Source organism: Nanorana parkeri, unplaced genomic scaffold, assembly GCF_000935625.1.
Source record: "Nanorana parkeri isolate BGI_ZX_2015 unplaced genomic scaffold, ASM93562v1 scaffold201, whole genome shotgun sequence".
In the NCBI taxonomy this organism is placed as follows: domain Eukaryota; kingdom Metazoa; phylum Chordata; class Amphibia; order Anura; family Dicroglossidae; genus Nanorana; species Nanorana parkeri.
In genome coordinates, this window is record NW_017306469.1 from 1,026,957 (window position 1) to 1,050,347 (window position 23,391).

The 23,391-nt window shown below is 39.0% G+C and overlaps 1 protein-coding gene across 1 annotated transcript in view; it reads right to left on the reverse strand.

Annotated features, from left to right (window-relative positions):
* Nucleotides 1–1,061: 1,061 nt before the first annotated feature.
* The window catches only part of LOC108786298 (tenascin-R-like), a 197,533-nt gene continuing 175,203 nt past the window's right edge, over nucleotides 1,062–23,391 (reverse strand). Inside the window, exons 16-22 of the mRNA XM_018555557.1 lie at nucleotides 22,904–23,034; nucleotides 17,443–17,575; nucleotides 14,279–14,430; nucleotides 12,562–12,658; nucleotides 10,262–10,423; nucleotides 9,806–9,969; nucleotides 1,062–1,385 (exon numbers count right to left, since the gene is read on the reverse strand). Coding sequence (XP_018411059.1) covers nucleotides 1,275–1,385; nucleotides 9,806–9,969; nucleotides 10,262–10,423; nucleotides 12,562–12,658; nucleotides 14,279–14,430; nucleotides 17,443–17,575; nucleotides 22,904–23,034 — 950 coding nt within the window. The 3' untranslated portion in view covers nucleotides 1,062–1,274. The remainder of the gene's footprint in view (nucleotides 1,386–9,805; nucleotides 9,970–10,261; nucleotides 10,424–12,561; nucleotides 12,659–14,278; nucleotides 14,431–17,442; nucleotides 17,576–22,903; nucleotides 23,035–23,391) is intronic.

Below are 23,391 nucleotides of genomic sequence, written 5' to 3' on the forward strand. Positions count from 1 at the left end.
TATTCTGTAGCTGAAGTGCGAACACTATACATTCATACAGTTTACAGAGCCTTGAACACCTAATTTATTAAAGTGAACCACTCCATTTAAAATGTATAAACGTCCTATGAGCAGACACCACAATATTACTGTTATGTGCTAGCAAATTCTCTTCTTCATCCCTCTCTAATATAGTTACTCCTTTTGTTTCTTACTGGGGCCTGATTTCACATAATGTATGGACTAAGTTTTCTACAATTGCCATTGCTCTTTCCAATGAGAGTGCCTCAGTGGCCAGTGAGAGCATGTTTATTGAGCACCCACTTTACAGTGGAACTTAGCCGTAAAGTAACAGAAAGTTCAATGTCTTTACCAAAGTGAACTTAAATGAGAGAAAGGTACAAAAGAAATAAAAGTAGTGTCTGCTGTTCCTAGACAAACTTAAACTTTACCAGTGCAACTTCAGGTTGGAAGAGGAAAGTTTGAAACTCAACAGAGATGGGGGGAAGGATGCAAGACAATTTCTGTTTAATGTTACATACAGTATATCCTTCTTCCATTTCTCTGCAGTCTCTGCAATACATTCCAACAGGCAGGCCATATTTACCACTCATGGCCTTGGAGTTTAACACAGTAGGGTAAGAAGGACCACAAAAAATAGTTATTTTTTGTTTTTATTTATATTTCTTTTTTTTTATATCTCTATAGGTTGAACTCGATGGACATGTGTCTTTTTTCAACCTGACTTTGTAACTATGTAATTTTTGTTCTTATTTATATTTCTTACCTGTCCATCTGTAGACAATAGAACTTGGAAGGGGGTGGTGGGGGATAAAGGAGTCGGCCATCTCTGCTTTTTGATCTGAGATTGTATTTAAAACATTCTGCCAAGTTACAACAGCCCAATCATTTATATGCAGTTATGACAGAATTAATGCAAAATACTATTAACTTAACTCAATACCATAGCACCAAGCACTATATTCTGTCCATTAACCCTTCGTGCTTTAAATTGTTAAACCCTATAGATGTGCCTAGGGCGAAACTCTAAATACAGATCTGGACTCCTGACCAATGAATTTAGAATTTACTTGCTCAGTGAACTGTATGAAAAAGAGTGCTGCATTACTCCAGTGCTACAAGCGCTCAAGAATTATGATATTGCCCACCATTGATCTGAAAGACATAGTCTAAGCTTAACAAAATGGGTATACGTGACTGTGCTGGTGATGTGATAAAGGGCAATGCTATATAGATGGGGCAAAGTATGTGTTTGACTGGTGGGTCAACTAAGATTAGAGTTGGAGAGAGCGTTTCTTCATGGTACGATGGCTGTATGGTCTCATCTTCATCTCCACAAAAGGGATAGAAAATTCATGTCCTTTCCAGTGATACCAGTTTATACCCTGGGGATACAAAATAGAAATAACTGGTCAGATAGTTAAGTGAAAGACTTTGACTTGTGCAGCTCACTTAGCTCTTGAACTAGAAACAACATTACTGAAACTGAATATGCATTTTACCTATACAATGTATAATACAAGAGAAAAATGTATCAAAAGTGGATTTAGACAATATCTGGAGCAGCTGTAGATGGCAACCAATCAGTTTTTTTCTTTCATTTTCAAAGATTAACTGGAGAAACTGAAGAGGGAAGCTGATTGCTTACTAAGGGCAACTGCTCCAGATTCTGTCTGCTCCAGTTTTGATAAATTACTATATTGCATTTACTGTAGACCCCCTTAAAAGGGTTTACTTACCACTTGATCTCTTGCTGTCCTAATTGGAATGCCCCAAAATCTTGTGTAATTTCAATGTAGTTAAATCCTACATAGGTTTTGCATTTTGCCCTGACTGCCAGAGGACAGTTTGTGAAAAAGACACTGCTCACATTCGCATGCCTAAACCCCTCAGTCCCATCTAAAATGCTGGGTGCTGGCCAACAGAGGAACACTACGGCCGTCACCAGTAATCCAATGTATGTAAAGCCGCACTCAACAGCCAGGACCTCAATGTAAAAAGGTTTACTCCCAGTAATCTCCAATGCTTGTAACACTGGAGATTCCCTGGAATAAACCTTTTTACATCAAGGTCCTGGCTGTTGACTGTGGCTTTACATACATTGGATCCCACAGGACAGTGTTAAAAATTTAGATTTCAATATATTAAGCTAGGGCTACATTGTGATTACATCTTTTTGCTACTGATAGATTTAACCATTTGTTAGCTGTCATCTCATTTGCAGCACCCTAAAATAAATATGTTGCTAATAAGATACCTGTAAACAAGCAGTTTAATCGCCTCAGTAGTAGAGCGATTTAAACGCTGATGATCAGGTAGGCGAAGCCCAGATGATGACCGATGGTGACTAGCTGACCAGCCAAAGTATGCTACCAAATCAAGATTAAGAGTGTGGTCAGACAGACAGATGGTCAAGGCAGACAGAGAAGCAGTTTCCCTAGGATAGCCAGGCAGGTTACAGACTACCAGATCACTGTATCAAGCACAGAATAAATAATCTGACTTCAATTTAAACACATCTAATCAGGTCAGATGTGGAACTGCAGCGTGAGTCTGCCACAGCACGGAGGCATGTCTAGCAGAGGGGAACTTGCAGATTTACACCTGCTAGAAGAGACGAGCGAACTAGCTGTCAATGCTCTGAGCACAAATGGTCACAAGTGGTTAGTTACATGAGGCCTGGGTTTGTGTAAAGACACATAGACAAGACTGGTGAGGAATGGAGGGGGGGAGTGGGAGAAAAATCTTGGAAATGGCAGCAGTGTGTCTTTTTCTCAGGAACCATAAAAGATTAAGATACCAGCAATTTAGTGCAGAAAATCAGGCTGTACGCCCACAAAGAACTGTGGTTATAAATGGTGGCGGAATGGGCAGCACAGTGGCATAAAGGCTAGCACTTCCGCCTTGCAGCACTGGGGATCCCTTGTTCAAATCCTGGCCAGGTCACTATCTGTAAGGAGTTTGCATGTTCTCCCTGTGTTTGCGTGGGTTTCCTCCGGGTACTCTGGTTTCCTCCCACACTCTAAACACATGCTGGTAGGTTATTTGGCTCCTGTCTAAATTGTCCCTGTATGTATGCATGTGAGATAGGGACCTTAGATTGTAAGCTCCTTTAGGGCAGGCTCTAATGTAAATGTGTACTATGTAAAGCGCTGCGTAAAAAAAAAAAATGTCGGCACTATATAAATACCTTTAATTAATAAATAAATAAAATAGAACTGGCTTCAGGGCACGTAATCGCCCTATATTTATTGGTGTTATTGTTAATTAATGAAAAGTCTGACATACACTGCAGCAAATTAGGTTTTCTGACCGATGGTTGGTCCCTCTACAGGGGATATCAGCAATCAGTAGATGTCCAATAGACAGGGCCCTTGAGACACCAATGATTACTCTATGGGTAATCCATCTGGACCTGCATCCATCTACTTCTTTGATGGACTCTTTTGTCCTTTGAGGTCCTTGTACAGAGGAACATGCTGCTTCTCATCTTCTTTCAATTTCCTTCCTGGCTCTCTTTCCTGACAATAAAAGTGCTGCTAGTATGAGAATCTAATCGCTTGCAATCTGCAAATTTTTCTGTCATGTTGCTATAATTTATACTTTGATCCTGTTTCCAGCACGTTTAACTACAAATGTCCAATGTCCAAAATAAGATACAACCATTTGTCTTTTACTTGCACATAAGGGGATTATAGTATATAGCTACTTTTGCTCAGCATCTTATTCTGCATTAGCTGAAAGGAATTGTAAAATGCTCATTTCAAGCAGTAATTCAAAAGACTAATTACAGTAAATCACAGATGACCTCGCCGATGTAAGTATTTTAAAGTGTAATTAAGCAATCCTCACAGTAAAGGATGGAGTATATACCAATTCTACATTGCTTGTACACACTATATTATTTTCATTGATTTCACCAGGGTAATTGAGATGTAATTGGAAGCCCAAAGCATCTTCCAGATATGTATGTTTTTTTAGAGCTATAATTTTTCTAAGCGGTCAATAGGCTAGTGCAGGATTGCTGGAGGGAATTTATATGCCCTCTGATGATACTTAGTCTTAAAAGGCAATCTTTTTTCGCTAGAGGCATGTTCACCATGTTCAAGGCTTGTATTTTAAGCCTCTGTCACTGTGGACATTTTTCAGCACCAGAATGAAAATGAGATGTCAATTTTGTAAGGACTGGGCCTTTGTATGTTGCTCATGTCACACTATGGGTGTTATGTTATGGTAGCACACTGTGTCTGCCATATTAAAATGTCAATCTGTAGGGAATTGTTACATAGTTAGTCAGGCTGAAAAAAGACACAAGTGCATGGCACTTTCACATATATGTGTAGTCCTGAATGGAGCAGGTGATTAGATTGGAGTACCTGCATAGAGTCTACAAAGTTCCACGATGAAGACATAAGCCACAGTCGGATGCTGAGTCACTAGCTAAAGAACACTGATGAAAGTAGGTTATCTTTATTCAACTAGTTAAATAAACTTCCATCAACCTTTTAACTCAAGTTGAAAAGTACCACACCTTTTCAAAGCATCAGCTCTTATGCATTTCATGCTTTCAAGCGCTTTTTTAAAAAGCTTTAGAAAAATGGGTGTGTGTGCATCATGCATAAAAGCTGTATCCAATTTTGCTTAATAGAGCAAGAAAGAGGTTTTCCACAGTGTATGATCCATATTCTTGGTGCTTACCTACTGGCAAGACAAACAGCACAATCACCCAGGACCAGTAGATGAATGTGAGAGCTGAGATCCACTTGGGGTATTTTGTTTGACACTAGTTTGTATATCTGGTCATCGGGCTGAACCTTGATCCAGTGAGCTACATTAACTTGTTTGATTGACCCATGAAAATTCTTAAAGTGCAACTCCAAACAAAACATGCTGTGTGAACCATACATTTAATTTCTTTGCTCAAGGCCTCTCTAGCACCTCTGCTCTGACTGTAAATCACAGGTAGGGTCTTCCCTGAGCTTGTCTATGATTGTTTAAATGTTCCAGCTTTTAAAAAGGAAGCCCATACAACAGACATGTAAGCCAGCAAAAAATGTTTTTGTTTCGCATTTTTCATTCTTTTGGGTTTCGGGTCAGAATAGCGTTTCATTTAGTTATTTAGATCTTTCGGAATGTCGTTTTAGTTTCGGACGGGGGTTTCTGATTGGCCAAAAAACACTCACATGTCTGATTTAGGTTAATTTTGAAGCAAATTCTAATGATCCAAAATTTTCCGGATTCGTTTGCATTCTGCCTCATTGGATTTCGGACATTCGTATGTATTCAAATGTCCGAATTCACGACATTTCGTCCGAGTTTGCATTTGGAACGAAACAAAACTTGCATGTCTACCATACAGTAATAATAAATAATTTAGTAATTACTGTACCCCTACCAGGTTCCTCCCTCTGATGAGTTTCAAGGTGCAAGGACGGAGAAGGTGGTGAAGGATTGCAGGAGAGGTGAGTATCAGTGGTTCGGAGGAGGGGAGGCTTAACACAAGCACTGAATAGAGAAAGTGAGAGTGTCTCTTTAAATCAGTAAATCAGTAAATCAGTAGATCGTACTCTAGTCTTGAATGTGGGAGCAATAATGTGGAAGGGAAGAATCCCTTTTTCTTTAAAAGAGTCACAAACATTTAAAAAACTTCAGGATAGGCAAACATCTGACCCAACAAAGTCAGCTCTGCCAGCAGATTACATTATCAAAACATTCTCCCATCACTAGTCATTACTAATATTCTGCATATGTCAGCTCCCTAAAAAAACATTTGTGAGTGATTGTCAGTGATTTTCTTCAATTTAAGCCCTTAACGGCAATTTGCCAACCCTGGCAGATGTCATAAGGGCTTCTGTATTTAAGAGCTTCATTAAGCCAGTAAGATCTCCTGGAGGCTACTCATCCACGCAGACCTATTTTATTACAAAAAGAAGAATTAATTGCAGCTTTTGCATTTGCAACTAACCTCCTAACACTGTATAGAGTCAGTGAAGTAATATAAATTCATTGCATAGTTACATTAAGGACAAAACCCAGGAAGTGAGATTAAAAAAAACTGGGAAAGACAAGGATGTGATGAGCAGGTATTGAGTGGAGCTTGTCATAAAAATAAATAAGTAAGGAAAATGAAGGCTGTTGGCCAGGATGTGTAGATCCATTGATAAACACTGAGGGGGTATCATTTTTGATGGGTGTATTTGTGTATTAGGGTATGCGGCGAGGGGTGTAGAATGTATAACGGCACACAGTGCTGAGAGTATAAATGTGAATAGTAGGGTGTGCTGTGTGAACTGGAGTGCATGGTGGATTGTTTTCCCATTACACTGTGCTGTACATATTTGAACTGTGGGCCACACCATGCAGCAGAGCGAATCTGATACTGCAGGCCAAGCACTTGATTGCAAACAACATAGAAGAAGGCCAATAGAGACTTGTTGACAAGCAGTTGAGAGAGAGAGGCATAGAGGAAAAGACCAAGAAGGGAGTAGACACTAACAAAGAATAGTTTACAGAAAAGAGGCATTGTAGATGTGCTACCTCTGCTAAATAAGAGCTAGAGTTCTCTATTCATGAAAGCACATACTTCCTGCTGAATGAAGAACAATAGCTCAGAAGTATGCCAGACATACATGACTAGATTTAATAATCAAATCAATCAATTCAAAAGATTCCAGCCTCTAGTGTCAGCTATTGTTTTGTGGGGCAGTTGTCTGAATACCAAAACAAAATGAAAATCAGATAATCACCAGCACACATGTTGTGTATAACAAATGGTGGAGATGATACTATATGATGCGATTATCTGATTTTCATTTGGCGCTCCACAAGGAACCATCCATGTCATTACAACTACCACCAACTTGCATGGTCTCAACGTTGTATGGAGTGCAGCAACGACACTAACGACACTATTGAATACAAAACAGTGACTGCATTTGTTATGCCAAAGTCATTGTTTAGCCGATAGTGTTCAATTCATTTCTAAATTGACTTTTGTCATTTTTTGATGCTAAAGGGGCCACCCACAGTGGAAATTTCTGCCTATTCAGCAGGTATTGGCCAACATTCGAGCCATTTACAGCTAGCTTTACCTATAAATTACACTTAGCTCAGACAGCTTTTTTTTTTAATTTGATTTTTATTTGGTATATTATGTTTGTTAATTACAGTTTCACCATTTATGAGACATATGGCAAGATGGGGCTTGCTCTCGGAGACCTGAGTCAGACTGTCTGAGTTCAAAAATGTTAGCAGGTGCTGTGAATATTACAGAAGTTGCTGTTTCTCTAGCAATATGACCAAATCTAGTATCACAGTTAATAGTTTGGCCTTGTTTGGGATGAAGGTAGTTGGTCCCTTAACACATTATTGTTTCAGAACTGTAATATTAGTTCATAAATATTAACAGATTTTGAGTATATGAAATATTAATGAAAAGTATCTGTGCTTAGATGCATTTTATACATCAGAGAAAAGCATATTTATATTCACACTGTAAAGTATGATTCTAAAGCAAATATAATTTCACCTCTGTGATATAGGAGGAAATTACACGATGAGAGGCCAAGACAATGCTGCGATGTGAGATTTTAATCTTTCCTTCTTGTCTTCCCTTTTGGCTTCTTACCAAACTGCAAAAGTCCTTACTGGGTTCTGCTTTTCAATTTTTCTCATCTTGATTTGGCTCCATATAATTTACTGATCTATAATCGCGGTAGAACTGCCACTTGCTGACCTTCACACATGCAGTTCTCCAGCTAAAACTTCTAGCATTTTTTTTCATAAGAATATTTTACCACTTCTGGCTTTTCTACTTTTTATTGCTGTTATCACCCACAGTTCATTAGAGTATCTTAAATCCTAGACATTGGACTATAGCAAAATTGTTCAGCTGTAACTCCACAGGCCTAGTGATTCCAGGTGGTCCGAGACCTAACCCCAAATACCAAATTCAAACTACAAAAACACACCAAAGTCTCCATGGGGTTTTAAGAGGTGTCAGATATTCATTAAAAAATTTTTTAAATGTATTAATATATTCAATTAAAAATCCATTAATTACATTTAAAAGCACACACAATTTACGTAACCATTCCCTCAGTTCTGCCTAATTGCCACATTGCATAAAGTGTAAATTGATTATAATAATCACAATACTTAACCACTTGAAGGCCATAGTGTTTCACCCCCTTCCTGGCCAGGCCATTTTTCAGTATTCAGCGCTGCGGTACTTTGACTGATGTTTATTCCGTCATGCAATGCTATACTGAAACGATTTTCATACCATTTTTTTGGGGACAGATAGAGCTTTCTTTTGGTGGCTTTTATTCACCACTGGGGTTTTTATTTTTTACTATATAACAAAAAAAGTACCCTAAATTTTGAAAAAAAACATGTTTCCCTATAAAATGTTATGAAACATTTTTTTTCACCCCAATTTTTTGGTAAAATATAAAAGTCGGGGTCACGTCGGGTAAATAGACACTAAACATGTCAACCTTTAAACGCAATGCAGAATAATATGAAGCTACATAATCTGTTCAATGTGAGCAATTATGGTTTTGTTTTTTTTTTTAAATTCTTTCTGTAAGTCCCCACCCTTAGTGTTCCTAGTGCAAAAAACATGATCCAAATTTTTATCCCTATTCCTAACAAACCCAAAAATTTCCATAGCAGCAAACTTGTAATTAGGGTAATACCCTATGTGAAAGACTTTAACCAATTTAGTTGCGCTGGAAAAAATATGTGAAATCACCACAATTGCCGCCCTGCCCCCTGGCCCAGTCCGCCCCTGGTCCATATATGGTAAATGATGTCACTGGAGATCCCTGCTGATCGGATCCGCTGATCGGAGAGAGAGAGCTCCTTCCCCTCTGTCATCAGCGATCCACGATCATTTTAGTATGTCAGTGTCAGCAGGGAGAGAGAGAGAGAGAGGGGAAGGAGCTGGCACACGGGGACGTGCAGGTACGGAGAGAGCGGCTGCGCATGTCCATATATTCGTGGACGCGCAGCAGCTCTCAAGAATCACTGTCAGTCATCAGTGGGGAGGATCCCGTCAGATACGTCGGGATGTCTTCTCATTGCGGCGCTTAGCCCCACCCACCACCTTAAATAAGGGGTTACAGCCTTACTGTGCATTTTGGCTAATTAGCGTAAATTACATTATTTACTTATTTAGCCTAAGGAATGCATTAATAAAAAAAAGATAGAACCCCATAGTTCTCCTTTAATTCATATTGATAGGATGTATTCCATCTTTATAAAAAGCTTAAATTTTCATTCTTTTAAGGCTGTGGCAATGTTGTATTGATTACCAACGCGTTTCACTGATCCCCAGATGTTTAATTGATAATGCTAATACATTTTCTAATTTTTTTAATGAAAATCTGACACCTCTTAAAACCCCACGGACACTTTGATGTGTTTTTGTAGTTTGAAATTGGACTACAGCAAGAATTGCAGCAAAAAGAAGCGCATTGTTGGTAGAAAGTATGAGAAGACATTTTATTGGCTGCCACAAATTTTTTGGGAAAGTGGAACCTATAATGAACTTAAAAGCTGGTACATTATTGGTAGTATGATTACAACGGAACTCTGATAGACAGGTTAACAGACAGGTAGAGAATACAAGTAAATAATGGTACATACAGGTTACTAAGAAAGGTAAGGCTGAACTATCATAACTTGAGAGTCATATTCTTACAAATGCCAATTTTTAAATGTTCCTAAATACCTTAAAAATAGCAGCTTCAGGCTTTTTAAAAACATTTTTTATGTACAAAAGTCCTATGCCACTTCTCACCTGACTGTGTCTTGTCTCTCCGTATTTTCCATTCAGGTTAGTCCGGTGACAGTTCTTATACCACCATGCGCCTTTATATGACGATGCACAGTTTGTTACAGCCACATCATTGTCTCTGTCCTTGGTGGAGAATGGACGCCCTTGGTGATAAGTAAGGGAATCACCTGTGGAAAAGTGAGTAACACGTTTGCCAATTTGTAACATAATTGGACTTTCAAAAGTATTTTTCATATATTTCATATTCTTGGTCTTCTATAATCAAGCTATTGTTTTCTACACAAAAGGCCATATAGGGCAAAACACACTCAGATCTGCAGTTATCCACAGACATTAATCAACTTTTACTTTTCATTAGCTTAGATAGAAGTTTCTGATAAACATTTGTGGCTCAAATCACACTTCCTTTTGCTTTAGTAAACAAGACTCTATAATGTAGGGAAACATTATCGCTTTTACCTGCGGTTCCATTGTAGTCACCAATGCGCAGTTTATACATGCTGCGTGGATCGCCCACATAAAACTTGTTATAATAGGCATACACAGCTTCCTGTCCATCACGCATGTCAATTCTCAGTTCACAGCGGCCCTGAGACGTCAGCTGGTGAAGGGTGTCCAGACCTGTGCAAATAGTGACAGTGAGAAACTCCATCAAACCTTAGTACAAATCTCTGCATGAGTTCCTTTACTGGAGCATTTTGTACACACTTATTTGCATCTATTATTAAAACACAAAAAATATAAATTAATATTAATTAATAAATTAATAAATATTAACAACCGCGTACAAAGCCATCCACAACTCTGGCCCCGGCTATATCTCCAACCTGGTCTCAAAGTATTACCCTAACCGTCCCCTCCGCTCTTCACAAGAGCATCATAGCAGAAATGAAATTTTACCCTGAAATCCTCTAAATTATAAAACTGTATTACTGTTATTAAACCTGATGTGAGGAAGCATCTATCTTCTGAAAAGTTATATTATTAATAGCTGCCTTATGCTTAGCTGTTGTCACCTTTCAGGAACGTAATTATAGCTGTTGTGGTACCTGACTGATTTTTGAGCTGAAGCACTGAATAACTTTCCTTCTCCATTCTATGGCAAGAGATCATTTCTAGTGACTTTAGAAGAAATAATTTATCATGACAATGAAGAGTGCCCTTTGCTCCCAGAAACCATGCCAGATCATTGCTGTTTTCACCTTCTGCTAGCTAAAAAGCAAAGGGAGGTGTTGTAATGGTGGAAAGGAGCAGAGCATTCAAGGGAGTATGCTAGCGTTCTGCATCATGTTGGGTACTTGAAGAATACATAAATGAAGCAAAAGGTCCAGGTACCCGTGGTTGCCACTTCATCAGCAGGTCAAGCCAATCAGTGTGATTATGTGAATGGGTAAAGGGATTCTATGGAACCATTAAAGAGATTCTGTCACCCGCCTGTTTACTGTGAGTATCCCAGGGAAAGGTACTGTATACTTACCCCACTGCAGAAGTAAATTGTTAGTATGCTCCGGTGTGAGATGTTGTCACAGGACATCATTGCTCCCCCCCACCCCCACGGCAGTGGTTGGGCCTGGTGATTGTCTGTTCAGGGTCAAATGGTGTCACATGGTAAGAGGTCACAAGTTCCCCTAAACCTAGAAGTTCTACTTAAGGAGAGCAATGGTGCAAAGGCTCTGATGGAACAGGAAAAACAATGGTGCAAGCAATCTAATGGAGCAGTGAAGTGGCTGGATTAGGATGGAGAGGATGAGTGTGTATTTGAATGTATTAAATTGATGCTATGATGACAAATAGTAAGAATCGCTTCCTACAACTAGTCAGATAGTGTGGGGCATGGGGACAAAGTGAGAAACTAGGAAGTGACCCCTTTACCAGTTCCCTTTGGACTGGTGATTTTGCGAATAATCTAAAAAATGGATTGCAGCAGGATAGGACTCAAGAATAGAATGCATTCTAACTGGCCTACTCATCACTGCTCCCTACATATATCCATCTACAATAAATTCATTTATATTATATTCCCTTTCTTGAGTGGTGAATATCCCATCAACATTTATTCAAACTACCAGCATCCACATTCACACCACATTGTTATAGGGCAGTTGTACTGGGAGAATTACCAAGGCTGCCATTATTGCCTTCTTTTTAAAACTGCCTGTCTAAGGCCTCAACACTTTTGGAATCACTGGCGTAGAACAAGCATGCTGCTAGTGAAGTCTAAGGAATGTTATAACTCCTAATCTTCATACTTAAGCCAGGTCAGGAGCTAGTTCTAGCTAGCTCAGTTAATTGTTTAAAAAAACATCTGGATGTATTCTTATATTCACAGAATATTACTGGATATTGACTTATTACTGGATATTGCTTATAGGTATATTATGCATCAGAGATTGTTGATCGAAGGAATATCCAATTGCCTAATGGGAGCAGAAATAAAAAATTTTCCCCTGTTGGAGCAAACTGAACCACGCTTTATAGGGTTTTTTTTTGCCTTCCTCTGGATCAACTTTAGTAGATCAGTAGCTGTGGGCATAGCGTTCTGTTTAGGCTTTTCTTCTTTTTTTTTCCCCCCATATCTCTATAGGTTGAACTCAATAGACTTGTTGTAAAAGGCAGACATGGAGCCACCCAGTGGCACTAGCGATCCAGGTTGAATTAGATATTATTTTCAGGTATTTTTCTTTTTATTTGATCATATATTTTTTTGGCCACAAAAATGATAGTGTATAGTTAGCACTCATCAATTGTAATTGCCTTACCCAGCCAAAACTCATCTTCCAAGTTTCCAAAGCCAACTCGGTAGTCAGACCACTTACGAAAGAAATCTGTCAACCCATTATGACGTCTCTGGAATACCTAGAGAGAATGCATACGGATATATAAATGGAAGGCTTTTTAAATGTAGATATGGAGATGGTAAAAATTGACCTTATATATGAAAGTGTGTGAGGAAAAAAACTGTCACTAACAACTCATAGAAACCAATCAAATCAAAATTATACTTAACAACTGTCATTTTCCAGTGCAGGTTAAAATCAAATTGGTTGCCATGAATTGTCTGAGACAGACAGGTTTATAAATAAGGCATTGCATTTCTAAAGTGCTTAAGGGCAGATAAAGTGATTGATTTTCTACATTATAGATCGACTAAGCTCACCAGTGGAGGGGTACAGAGTTGGCTCAGAGGAGTCAAATGACTCTGCAACTGAGCAACATACAACATAACAGTCACTGTCTATGTACACTCTTGGCTCTTGCATTCTAAAGTCCAAGGCTAGCTCAGACAGCAAACTGCATCCAATAGCAGAAAGCATCAAAGGGCAGCTAAGATAGCAGACTGTACCCAAATATCTTTTTACAATTTCTTGATAATAGTGAGGTAACATGGTTGATGACAAAGGGGAGTGGAGGTATCAATAGGCATTGGTGATTGGGGTGGTATTTCCACATAAGACCCTGTGTTTGTGTTGTCTGTAACAAGCAACCAGATTCAAGTTGTTCGTCTACTCATGAATGGTTTAAGAGAGCAATGCAGGCCGTTTGATCACCTTTGTTTTTTATAAGTCAGCTCAATTGTGCTGAAAAACAAAAGTGAATTCTAAGGCTAGCAGTATGCATGTGCTTAAAAAGAGACTTATTGTTCTAAAGGTAAGATCTGAAGTTAAGAAGCTATTTTGATCTTAGGGTCGGCTTAATGGTCCTGTCACTTTCGAAAATGTCATTTATAATGGTAATAGGTGACACTGTGAATGGTTACACTTTTTGAATGCTGACATTTTTTTAAGGGTAAATGATATATCGCCTTGCTTTAAAGGCCCCACTATAGGTAACCTTTGCTTCGCACTTACATGGCCACAGTGGGGTAACGTAAAAAGGTCTACTGTGTCATTTGCAATTAAGTGACCTTTAGTAATAGATGATCGTCTCTTTTTCCTCATTGTACCAATTGTCAGAAAAGTTTACTGAGAAAATACAAAGGGTGCCATTGTTAAATTCCCTTATGAGAGTTCTAGTTTCCTGGCTATTATGATGAGCTGTATGCTGCATTACTTTCTAAACCACTGAACTAAAAGAAGTATGTTGGTCAGGAGTTTTGATTTCACTGTCTGAATACCTGTTGTAGGTCAGTGTCACAGAAAGAACTGAGATCAGAGACAACCAGGGAACTAGCATTTTCAGAATGAGATCATATTTCTCTTAGTATAGCTTAGATTAACTGCTAGAAGAGAAGTTCATGCTCACAGGATAGCTTTATCATGTTAACAAGGCATTTGTGTGTATATATGGTGTTAATAATGTGGAGATGATGAGAGCCTTATTCACAAAATGCACTGGTGGAAAAGTAGTTTAGCTTCTCCCCTAGACAGCAATTTTGCATGGATTTGGGCTTTGGTGGTAGAGACTGCAATAATGCATGGAAAATGGAGCCATGGTAGTAGTTCTATAGTTTACTCTGCTCTCATTCAAAAGACTCACAATCCAGCCTCCTCCATCGGTGGTCATATCACAAAACACAGGCAAACTCAGACTCTGGTCACCATTAATAGAAATAGTGTATACTCCGCTTTGAGTGTCTCCATTCATTAAATGTTGAGCGCAGTCCTGGGGATAGGCAAACACTCTTCCTCCTGAATGGAGAGAAAAGGAGATTTGCAGTCATGAGTCAAGTCAATAGGCATATGTTCTCCTACATATTTCTTTAACTGCCTTCCACGTTGTAGAAATAGCTAGGCTAACTTTAGCTAGGCTGACATGTGTCTTAGTTGCTCAGAGGTTACATTTATTCAAACTAAAGTGGACATTGATAGCACAAATGATTTCTTTGTCACATGACAATGTAGTAGGTAATAAACAGTATAGAAAAGGGAGAATGTTAGGTTTTCATTAGATTAATAAGTAGAAGAAGAGTTGCACAATTAAACAGCTCTTAGATAACATGCAGAATCTTTTCCCTCATTTTATTCTATTTTCTTACTTTTTCTTCCTTCTTTATTTTGTAACTTAACTAATTTTTATCTTCACCTGTCGAGTATGATATGATCTTCAGGGCATTTTCTGCTTGGTTTTCACTTCCTCCATTCTTTTCAGGACAAAAAAAATGACTTTCTATGGAATCATTTAGTTCAGAACAGCTACTCATTTGAATAATGCTGGCTTCCTGTGTCTTTATATTGGACATTAAAGTATTTACTTTAACTGAATTTGTGCCAACTTATCCATTTTTAAACCAGCATTTGCATAGAATAGCAGCCACATTCAGGTGCCTGCAGGTCACAGCAGCTTCTTTCAAGAGAGTTAAAAAGCCCTTTATATACCGGGGGAACTATATTTTGCAGTTATTACCTCCATCTTATGTCACATGCAAACACCGCCAGGCATCAGCTATTCCATTAAAAGTGACACTAAACTCAGGAGTTAAATCTTACATTCAAGTACCTTAACTGTTAACAAAAATGTATTGTATTTATGTATCACTCGGCTGTTGGTTCTCAAATCATTTCTGAATTGATGCTGACACTGTCCTTCCTTCTGAAGGGGGGCTACTTTTGTTCTCCATGGTCTCTGAAATTAGCCACCGCTCCAAACTCGCTCCAATGATGAACTATAATCTCACCTTTAGTTTACTAATTTGTATTGAGATTGTGGTATATCAAGTGAGCTTGGAGCCGTGACTACTTTATAAAACACACAAGAACCATGGGCAACAAAAGTAGCCACCCTCCAGAAGGAAGGACAGTGTCAGCATGAATTCAGTTTTGTTTTGTTCGTTTGTTGAATTCAAATGTTTGTTAATGGCATGAATTCAGAGATGATTTGAGGATCTATAGCTGAGTGATGCACAAATAACCTACATTTTTGCCAATAGTTAAGGTGTTTGAATGTATTTTTAAGATTTACCGCCTGAGTTTATTGTCACTTTAAGAGCAAGTTTAAGGAGATAGAGAAGAAGCATTGAGAGTATCATAAAAGGAACTCACATTTTCTACAGGATGCTCTTGTGTATCTGCTGAAAGCACTGGGAAAATCAATTTGGCTGGGGAAGGCTGCTGTGTACCTCAGGAACTAGAGTAATCATAGGCAATCATTGTAGTGATTCAACTGGTTCTTATAGAGGAGGCAGTGTCTCTCAGCCTTTTGCAAACTTTGAGGAAGCCATAGCATGTTGCTCTGCGGAGAGACTCTGCGTGGCAGCTTTGTAAGTGAGAACTACTATTTTTGTTTTAGGTCCTGGACCCATGGTGCATTTCCCTGCTGGGAAAAAGTTTAATATACTCTGAAAATCACTTTCAGCATGGAGTTTGCAAGTATTGTCCTTCTGTAACTTAGAACTGATATGTATAGTGTGCTGCAACCTAGTGACCAATCGAGGAACTGTTATATGCAGTCATGTGTTTATTATACATGCTTTCAACTATTGATTTTGCTTAAATGCTCTTCCATTGTTCATATACAGGTGAAACTCGAATAATTAGAATATCGTGCAAAGTTAATTTATTTCACTAATGCAACTTAAATGGTGAAACTAATATGAGATAGACTCATTACATGCAAAGCAAGATAATTCAAGCCGTGATTTGTCATCATTGTGATGATTATGGCTTACAGCTCATGAAAACCCCAAGAACCCCAAATCCACAACCTCAAAAAAGTAGATTATTACATGCAATCAATAAAACAAGGATTGTACACAGAACAATATCGGACCTCTGTAAAGTACAAGCATGCATATGTACTCAGTACTTGGTTTGGGCCCCTTTTGCAGCACTTACTGCAATTACTTTTGCACGATATTCTAATTATTCGAGTTTCACCTGTATTTTCCTCTGTGCAATTTATGTTTCACTTCCATTTATTCAGTAAATACCAAATTGTACGTTACAACTTGTCTGATCATTTAGCTGATACTGTTACGCAACACTGGTGCACTTAAGCAAATCTTCTATCTTTTTTAAATAAATGGTTGTTTCTATTTTTCTAAGCCTGGGTTACCCAACACTAGTCTGGCTGGAATTTAGGTAGCCCAGACATATGGAAACATATTGTCAAAGCTGCACTCCACGACATTACATGGCTTTGCCTGTTTCAGTTGCCCAAAACTATGAATTGTGTGGGGATATCTGCATTAATTTAAATAAGAATGATTCCACTGAGAAAAACAGTAGCTTGGTCATTATGCAGCACTCCTAATCAGGAAGAAGAGCCTACACAGAATAAATATGTCTGCTCCTCTGTACACACATATTTGAGGATTATACGTCTATTAAGTTAAAAACCTTCACAAGGAAATCTAAAACAAAAAAGGAAAAGGATTATACATTCACAAAAATAAACTTCTAAGATGTGCCTGGACATTGAGAAATGAATTTGATGTGCTGTGCAGAATAATACTGATAATAAAAGCCAAGGTAAATAATAGGGATAATATAAAGTGAGAGAAGTATCCCCCATTAGCCTGCATTCATTTTCCAGAAGTCATTTCTTAACAGTATACCTGGGAATGACTGTGGAGCTGATTAACTGCACGCCGCTTAGCCAGTGCTGTCCTTAGGGAATGTCCCTCACAACACAGTTGACAGCTCTGTAGTACAAGCATATGTTAGAGGAATGATGAATTCCCTGTGTCATTGAGGAACACTGACCTGTAGTGAAGACTGTGTGAGTGACAGCACTTCGTTCTCCATCCAGTACTGATAGTAAAGTGACATTGTATTCGGTACTCTCCAGCAGACCCTCCAGGCGGATCCATGTGTCCTCTGCATCCACAATCAATTCCTAACAGGCAGGCAGATAAATGTTATCAGAAAGTGCATATTTACTGAGGACTAAATCTAGCTATAAACCATAGTCCCGAAAGATCCGGGAGCTAGAATATAAAACATGGAGTGTAGAAGGCAGCGATGCTGGCCACGCATATCTTTCTCTCATGTGTGGTTTTGCTCATGCTTTCTTTGACACATCTTTTCATGCAATGCCGCACATGGCATTCAAAGTTTGTACAATCCACGGGTGGCTATTTTATAGTCATTTTAAGATTATTCTGCACATGAAAAAGTACAATTGTACTAGCTTACATAATGCTCCTTGTGGCAGCCAGTCGGACTGAACAGTCATGTAAAAGTGTTCTTATTAAACCTCACCACTGCACCACTGTCAGTCTCTGGGTATTTCCAAATGAAAGCCTGCCTTCCACCAGTTCTTTCAAGTACTGTGCTGGGAGAAATGGTACAGTTTTAGAGTTTAGGGCTATTAAGTGTGGGGCCGCAACCAACTAATCGATAATAATTGATAATGAGAATAGTTGTCAACTATTCTCATTATCGATTTGTTGATTGGATCCCCCAGCTCTCTCCTCCATGCTGGGAGGAGGGCACAGCTAGCAGTAGGCAGGTGCAAAAGCCAGCCTGCTATTGGCTATTCAATTTGAAATGGCCAATAGCAGGCTGGCTTTTGCACCAGCCCACTACCTGCTATATTTACATTCAGCTGCCATCTGCAGAATCTTGCCACTGGCAGCTGTGATTCCCTGGCTGAGGCTATTCAAGTGCCATGCGCTTATAATACAATTATTTAAAAAAAATTATAAAAAGGTGGGAAAAAAGTAATTTCCTGTTTCGGCCTGACAAATTCTGCTGCGGGAGGTGCGTTGCAGTGCCATTCATTTCAGTGGCACCCCAAATGTGCCTCCCACCCACATTGTGATCGCCCACAATGGAATGCGCAATGCAATGCATTCCAGTGCACTGTACGCAATTTTATTCTGAATTAAACTTTATGTTTGTAACATTCCATTTGTGTATTTTATTTAAAATTAAGGATGGTATTTATTTTATTTTTTTTATCCGATTAATTGATTATTTAAAAAAATTATCGGCCGACGAATCGATTCTGAAAATAATCATTAATTGCAGTCCTAATTAAGTGGTCAGTTACATTAGAAACAGTGCTTAGTAGAGTCCTATTTTGAGCTGTCAATAAAGCTACTCTAATTTAAGTGCAGCCAAGGGACAGTAAAAACGGTCGACTGGTCCACATTTCTGCTGCTAATCAGCCGCTCCCTGCAAAGTCAGCATTGCAGTCGGACAGCTCTGTACACATTGTGGTGCCCGGATTCTTAGCCATGCTGCAAAAAATTATACAGCATGTCTCGTTGGCAGGAGCTGACGTCTGCCAAACATGACCACATAGCTGAATGGGACCTACAACAGTTTTTTATGAAACTGCGGTTGTCCCATGAAAATTCCCCCTTGGGATGCAAAGTGTTCTCCGGATACACTGCAGTAAACAACCCAGCTGTCACCCCCCCATTTAGCTTCATTCCCATTGCATTGACTACTAGTGTAAGAGGTCAACTTCTTCTACTCAAACAATATGCAAGGACCAGAAGCATGCAAGTAAGGGTAGCACACTAGTCACATCCAAGTTTTCATAGTAGCATATGCAGAGAAGGGTCCACACAAGTGTGAATGACACTCTTAAACTTACTGAAACTTTACATTGTATTTTCCTGAAGTCTTTAATCAGCCTCACTGCTTGTAAATATTGGGCTTTGTATGATGATCCACAGTTACTGAACAGTACCATGGGCTTTGTATGGTGGTCCACAGTTAGCAAACAGTCCCATGGGCTTTTAATGGCGGTCCACAGTTAGGGAATAGTCCAATGGGCTTTGTATGGTGTGTGACGGACCCCCGTACTCAAGATGAGTATGTCCGCCGCTGTCTTCTTCCTTGCTGAGGAGATATTGGAACCCGCTGCTCTTTAGATCCCAGTTTCCCCAGTCACTAGCCAAGGCTTGAGTGTAGGGTAAACAAACTCTGATTTATTGAGCAACTGCACAAACTTATATACAGCAAGTGATGGAATCAGAATATAATCCCATCACATCCACCCTCCCCTCCCAGACCATCGGTCTGCTCAACACCACAGGTGTCCACCAGCTAACGAACTCCAGACAGCCATAGCCGGAGCCTGGCCAGAATGTCATTGTTCTGAGCTCCCTCAGAGTACAATGGGAGATAACGAGGGATGGTGCTGATACTCTTTCCATAACCAGGTCACACAGCATAACGCACTCAAACACAACTCAACACCAATACACATTTAACTTATAAACTGATCACCGTGTCGTCACATGGTGGTCCACAGCAAACAGTCCCACTGGCTTTGTACGGTGGCTAACAGTTAGCAAACCGTCCCATGGACTTTGTGTGGTGGTCCACACTTAGTGAACACCTCCATTAGCTTTGTATGTTCCACTTGTATGATCCGCAGTTAGAGAACAGTCCCACCAAATAATTAGCCCATGCCTCAATAAATATGACTAATACGAATGCAGCATAATATGAAAGCATTCACAGGAGTGAATATACATAATAGATATTTGTGTAAAAAGAAAATCCATCTTGAAAAGCATAGAAGGCTGGCTTATACATGTTGAATCACTCTTAGGAGACAAAACTAGTAAAGATACCATTTATTTATGACAGTGAAATTGTCTGTAGGCTTATACTAATGACTGTACGTCCCATGTAGTTTTATTCTTGGCTTCCTGGGTTGCTGTATTAACATTTTAGTCATCTGCCTTGTAAACCTGCATAAATCTGAATTAATTCATATGCGTATACATTCGGCAGTAGCACAGGGCTGGCTATAAACAAAAATAAAAAACATGAACACAATGCAAGCTTCCAGGTCTTGGGGACATCATGCACATTTACAAAATGACAAATAAAAAAAGAAAAAAGCAGTAAACAGTAAAACAAAACCTCCTAGAAAAGTTATTTAAAATTAATCTAACCAGTCCCCTTAGAGAATAGCAGTAATCAAATTCAAAAGGGATAAAACATATCAATTAGAATTTAAAAATTGACTTTAGGCGCCCTGTGGAGTTGTTTTAATTTTAATACTGAATATCAAAGATTATTAAGGTCGTCTGAGCACTGGCCCTGATATCCTGTTTAACGGTGGCTTCTTTCCTTTGCAGGCTCCTATTGAGCCACCCTCATGTGTGCTATTAAGCTATGCATGTCTCTGCAAACAGGCACAGTAAGGAAAGCCATTCCTCTTCTCTTGTTTGTCCTTTCCCCCTCTTCCCTTCTTCAATCTAGTAGATGGACAGCTGCTGTCCCTTGTGATAATATACTCAACAGGAAGTTCAGGAAAGTGGAACTAAGAGAGATGGAGCCAACTGTTTGGAAACAAGATGACTGCAAATGCAAAAATGTAAAGAAATACTTTGTTGGATAATGAATAATTATTTGTTCTGGATTCATTTTTGAGAAAAAGTTTGGAGAGTTCAATACTACTTTAAGGGTTACACGCACACCTTTTCTGTGAGATGAGCTGCATTTTGATGACTTTTACATGCTATTTTCATGTAGCACAATTCATCCTTATAAAAGTTTGATTTGGATGCAAATCTTATTGAGAATGTAGCATCCTAGCACCCTATGCCTCCTTATAAAAATACGTCTGTTAAAACCATTGGTACAGGATCTGGGTTTCTTTTTCCATTTTCAATGGAAAGGCCAAATTTCTCCAGGAAGAGGCTGGTGATATTATGGAAATGATAAATGCAGTTGAAAAGGGAAAAAAAATATTTGGTGCCACGTTCCTCATCATTACAATATACATGAACACTCACTTGCCGCGTGTTAGAACCCATTCAGTTGTCTGCAACCACCGTTAAATAGCTGCCCAACTGTTAAAGCGTCTTAAACATTTCATTCTGCCACAACCTCTTCCTGCACTGAGCAGAGAATGGTGAATAAGACAGAGACAGGTGTCAGATGACATCACAGCTGCAAGACAGATGGCTGCAGCAAAGGAACGGCGGGATTACGCAGCAGGAACTTGTGAATTTTTTAAACTAGGAATACAACTATTTGTCAAACACTTAGGCAGGATATTTTGTGGTCCAACACCGGCTATGGGGAATTGCAGCTTTTACCAATGTACTGTATTAAACAATACAAAGGGCCACAACTGTTACTTTGTATTGTGTGCGCTTTTTCCTACAAGAAAATGTTTTGGTATCAATATAATAATATCAGATATAATGTCAATTGCATCTACGAAACCTAGGAACCTTTGCTTATGAGCTCCAAACATCTACGTCCTCCTCTCAGCATGATAATTTCTAAAGCTGTAAAGTAGAATGAAACCCTTTGTGGCTATTGAGGAATATATTGAAATAAAACGTTTTTTTTTTGCCCAGAGTTCAGCTTTATTATTTTCCTTCAGGCTCTTAGAGCAGGAAAACCACAACAAAAGGACACATTTTCTAACCTGTAAAGCTGGCCACACATTTAGCTATTAGATTGTAAAATGTCTGTGTAAGCTCCTAGAGATATACAGACAACTATGTAGCATGTGGGCCTACATGGACAAACCTTTTAATTCATATACAGTCAGATAGGCCATTCCACTACACAGTAGTTGGTGAATCCAAAGGAAATTGTATAATTCCATTGTGGGCCACCATTAGCCACCCCCTACTCAAATTAACTGATATACCTCCCAGCTGTCCCTTATTTAGGGACGGTTCCTCCTTTTTGTCCCTAATTGTCTCTCTGATGTATTGACCTCTATAAAAATGTACTATTTTTAAAAAGTGCACTCAATACAAAGGAAAAATAGTGATCAAAAAAGCACTTGTGGGCTTAGCCAATCATTTCCTACATATTGACTCTTTATGGCTCATGTAACTGGGGTGTGGTATGTCCTTTGCCTGCATACTTTGGACTGCATGTTGTCCCTCTTTCTCCCCTTAGAAAGTTGAGAGGTGTGGACAATGATCATATCATGTCTATACTATAGCTGCTTGGTTCTTACGTAACATGAAGATGATGAGTTTTCTGTCCTGGCAGCTTTGGAATAAAAACAGACACATTCTGCAGTGCTGCAACTTCCCACCCACTCACATGTAAAGACCCTCCAACAAGACAAAAGCTTAATCGTGTAGACTCAGAGCCTAATATACTTTCATGTTGTGCCAAATGGCAAGTCAGGACTGGACAATGTGAACAGCTGAAGTGTAATAATGAAAGTTGTATTCGGAAGACTCATGGAGGCCAGGCACTTGCTAATTTGATAACTCACCTTTCTGCTGCCATTGGTAGATTTGTAAGTCAGAATATAGTTTTCGGTTGCAGAAACCGGCGGCTGCCATGACACCAGAGCACTTGTCCTTGATACCGCTGAGGCTGTCAAGTTTATGGGAGGATCCAAAACTGAAACAAAATAAATTCATATTAATTATTACTTTATTATTTTTATTAATGATTTCTAAAGATAATCTTTAGCCAATTTTTTTTAACATTTTGGATAGATTATGGAATGGAAAGAGCCTATGTCACATTTTTTTTTTGCAGTCAGTTGGCTCATTTGGGAGATTTTCCCTCACTTTCTGGGGTTGTCACTAGGACAGGAAATGAGGGATATTTCTCTATGATGGACAGAATGGCAATAAACACTCTTTTTTGGTAGGCTAGAGGAAAAGATGAAACCCATTTTAGCTTTATTTTTCATATCTGGGTCTCCAGTGAAGAAGATTTCCCTTTACATGCCATAGTGAGAATGTAAGCAAA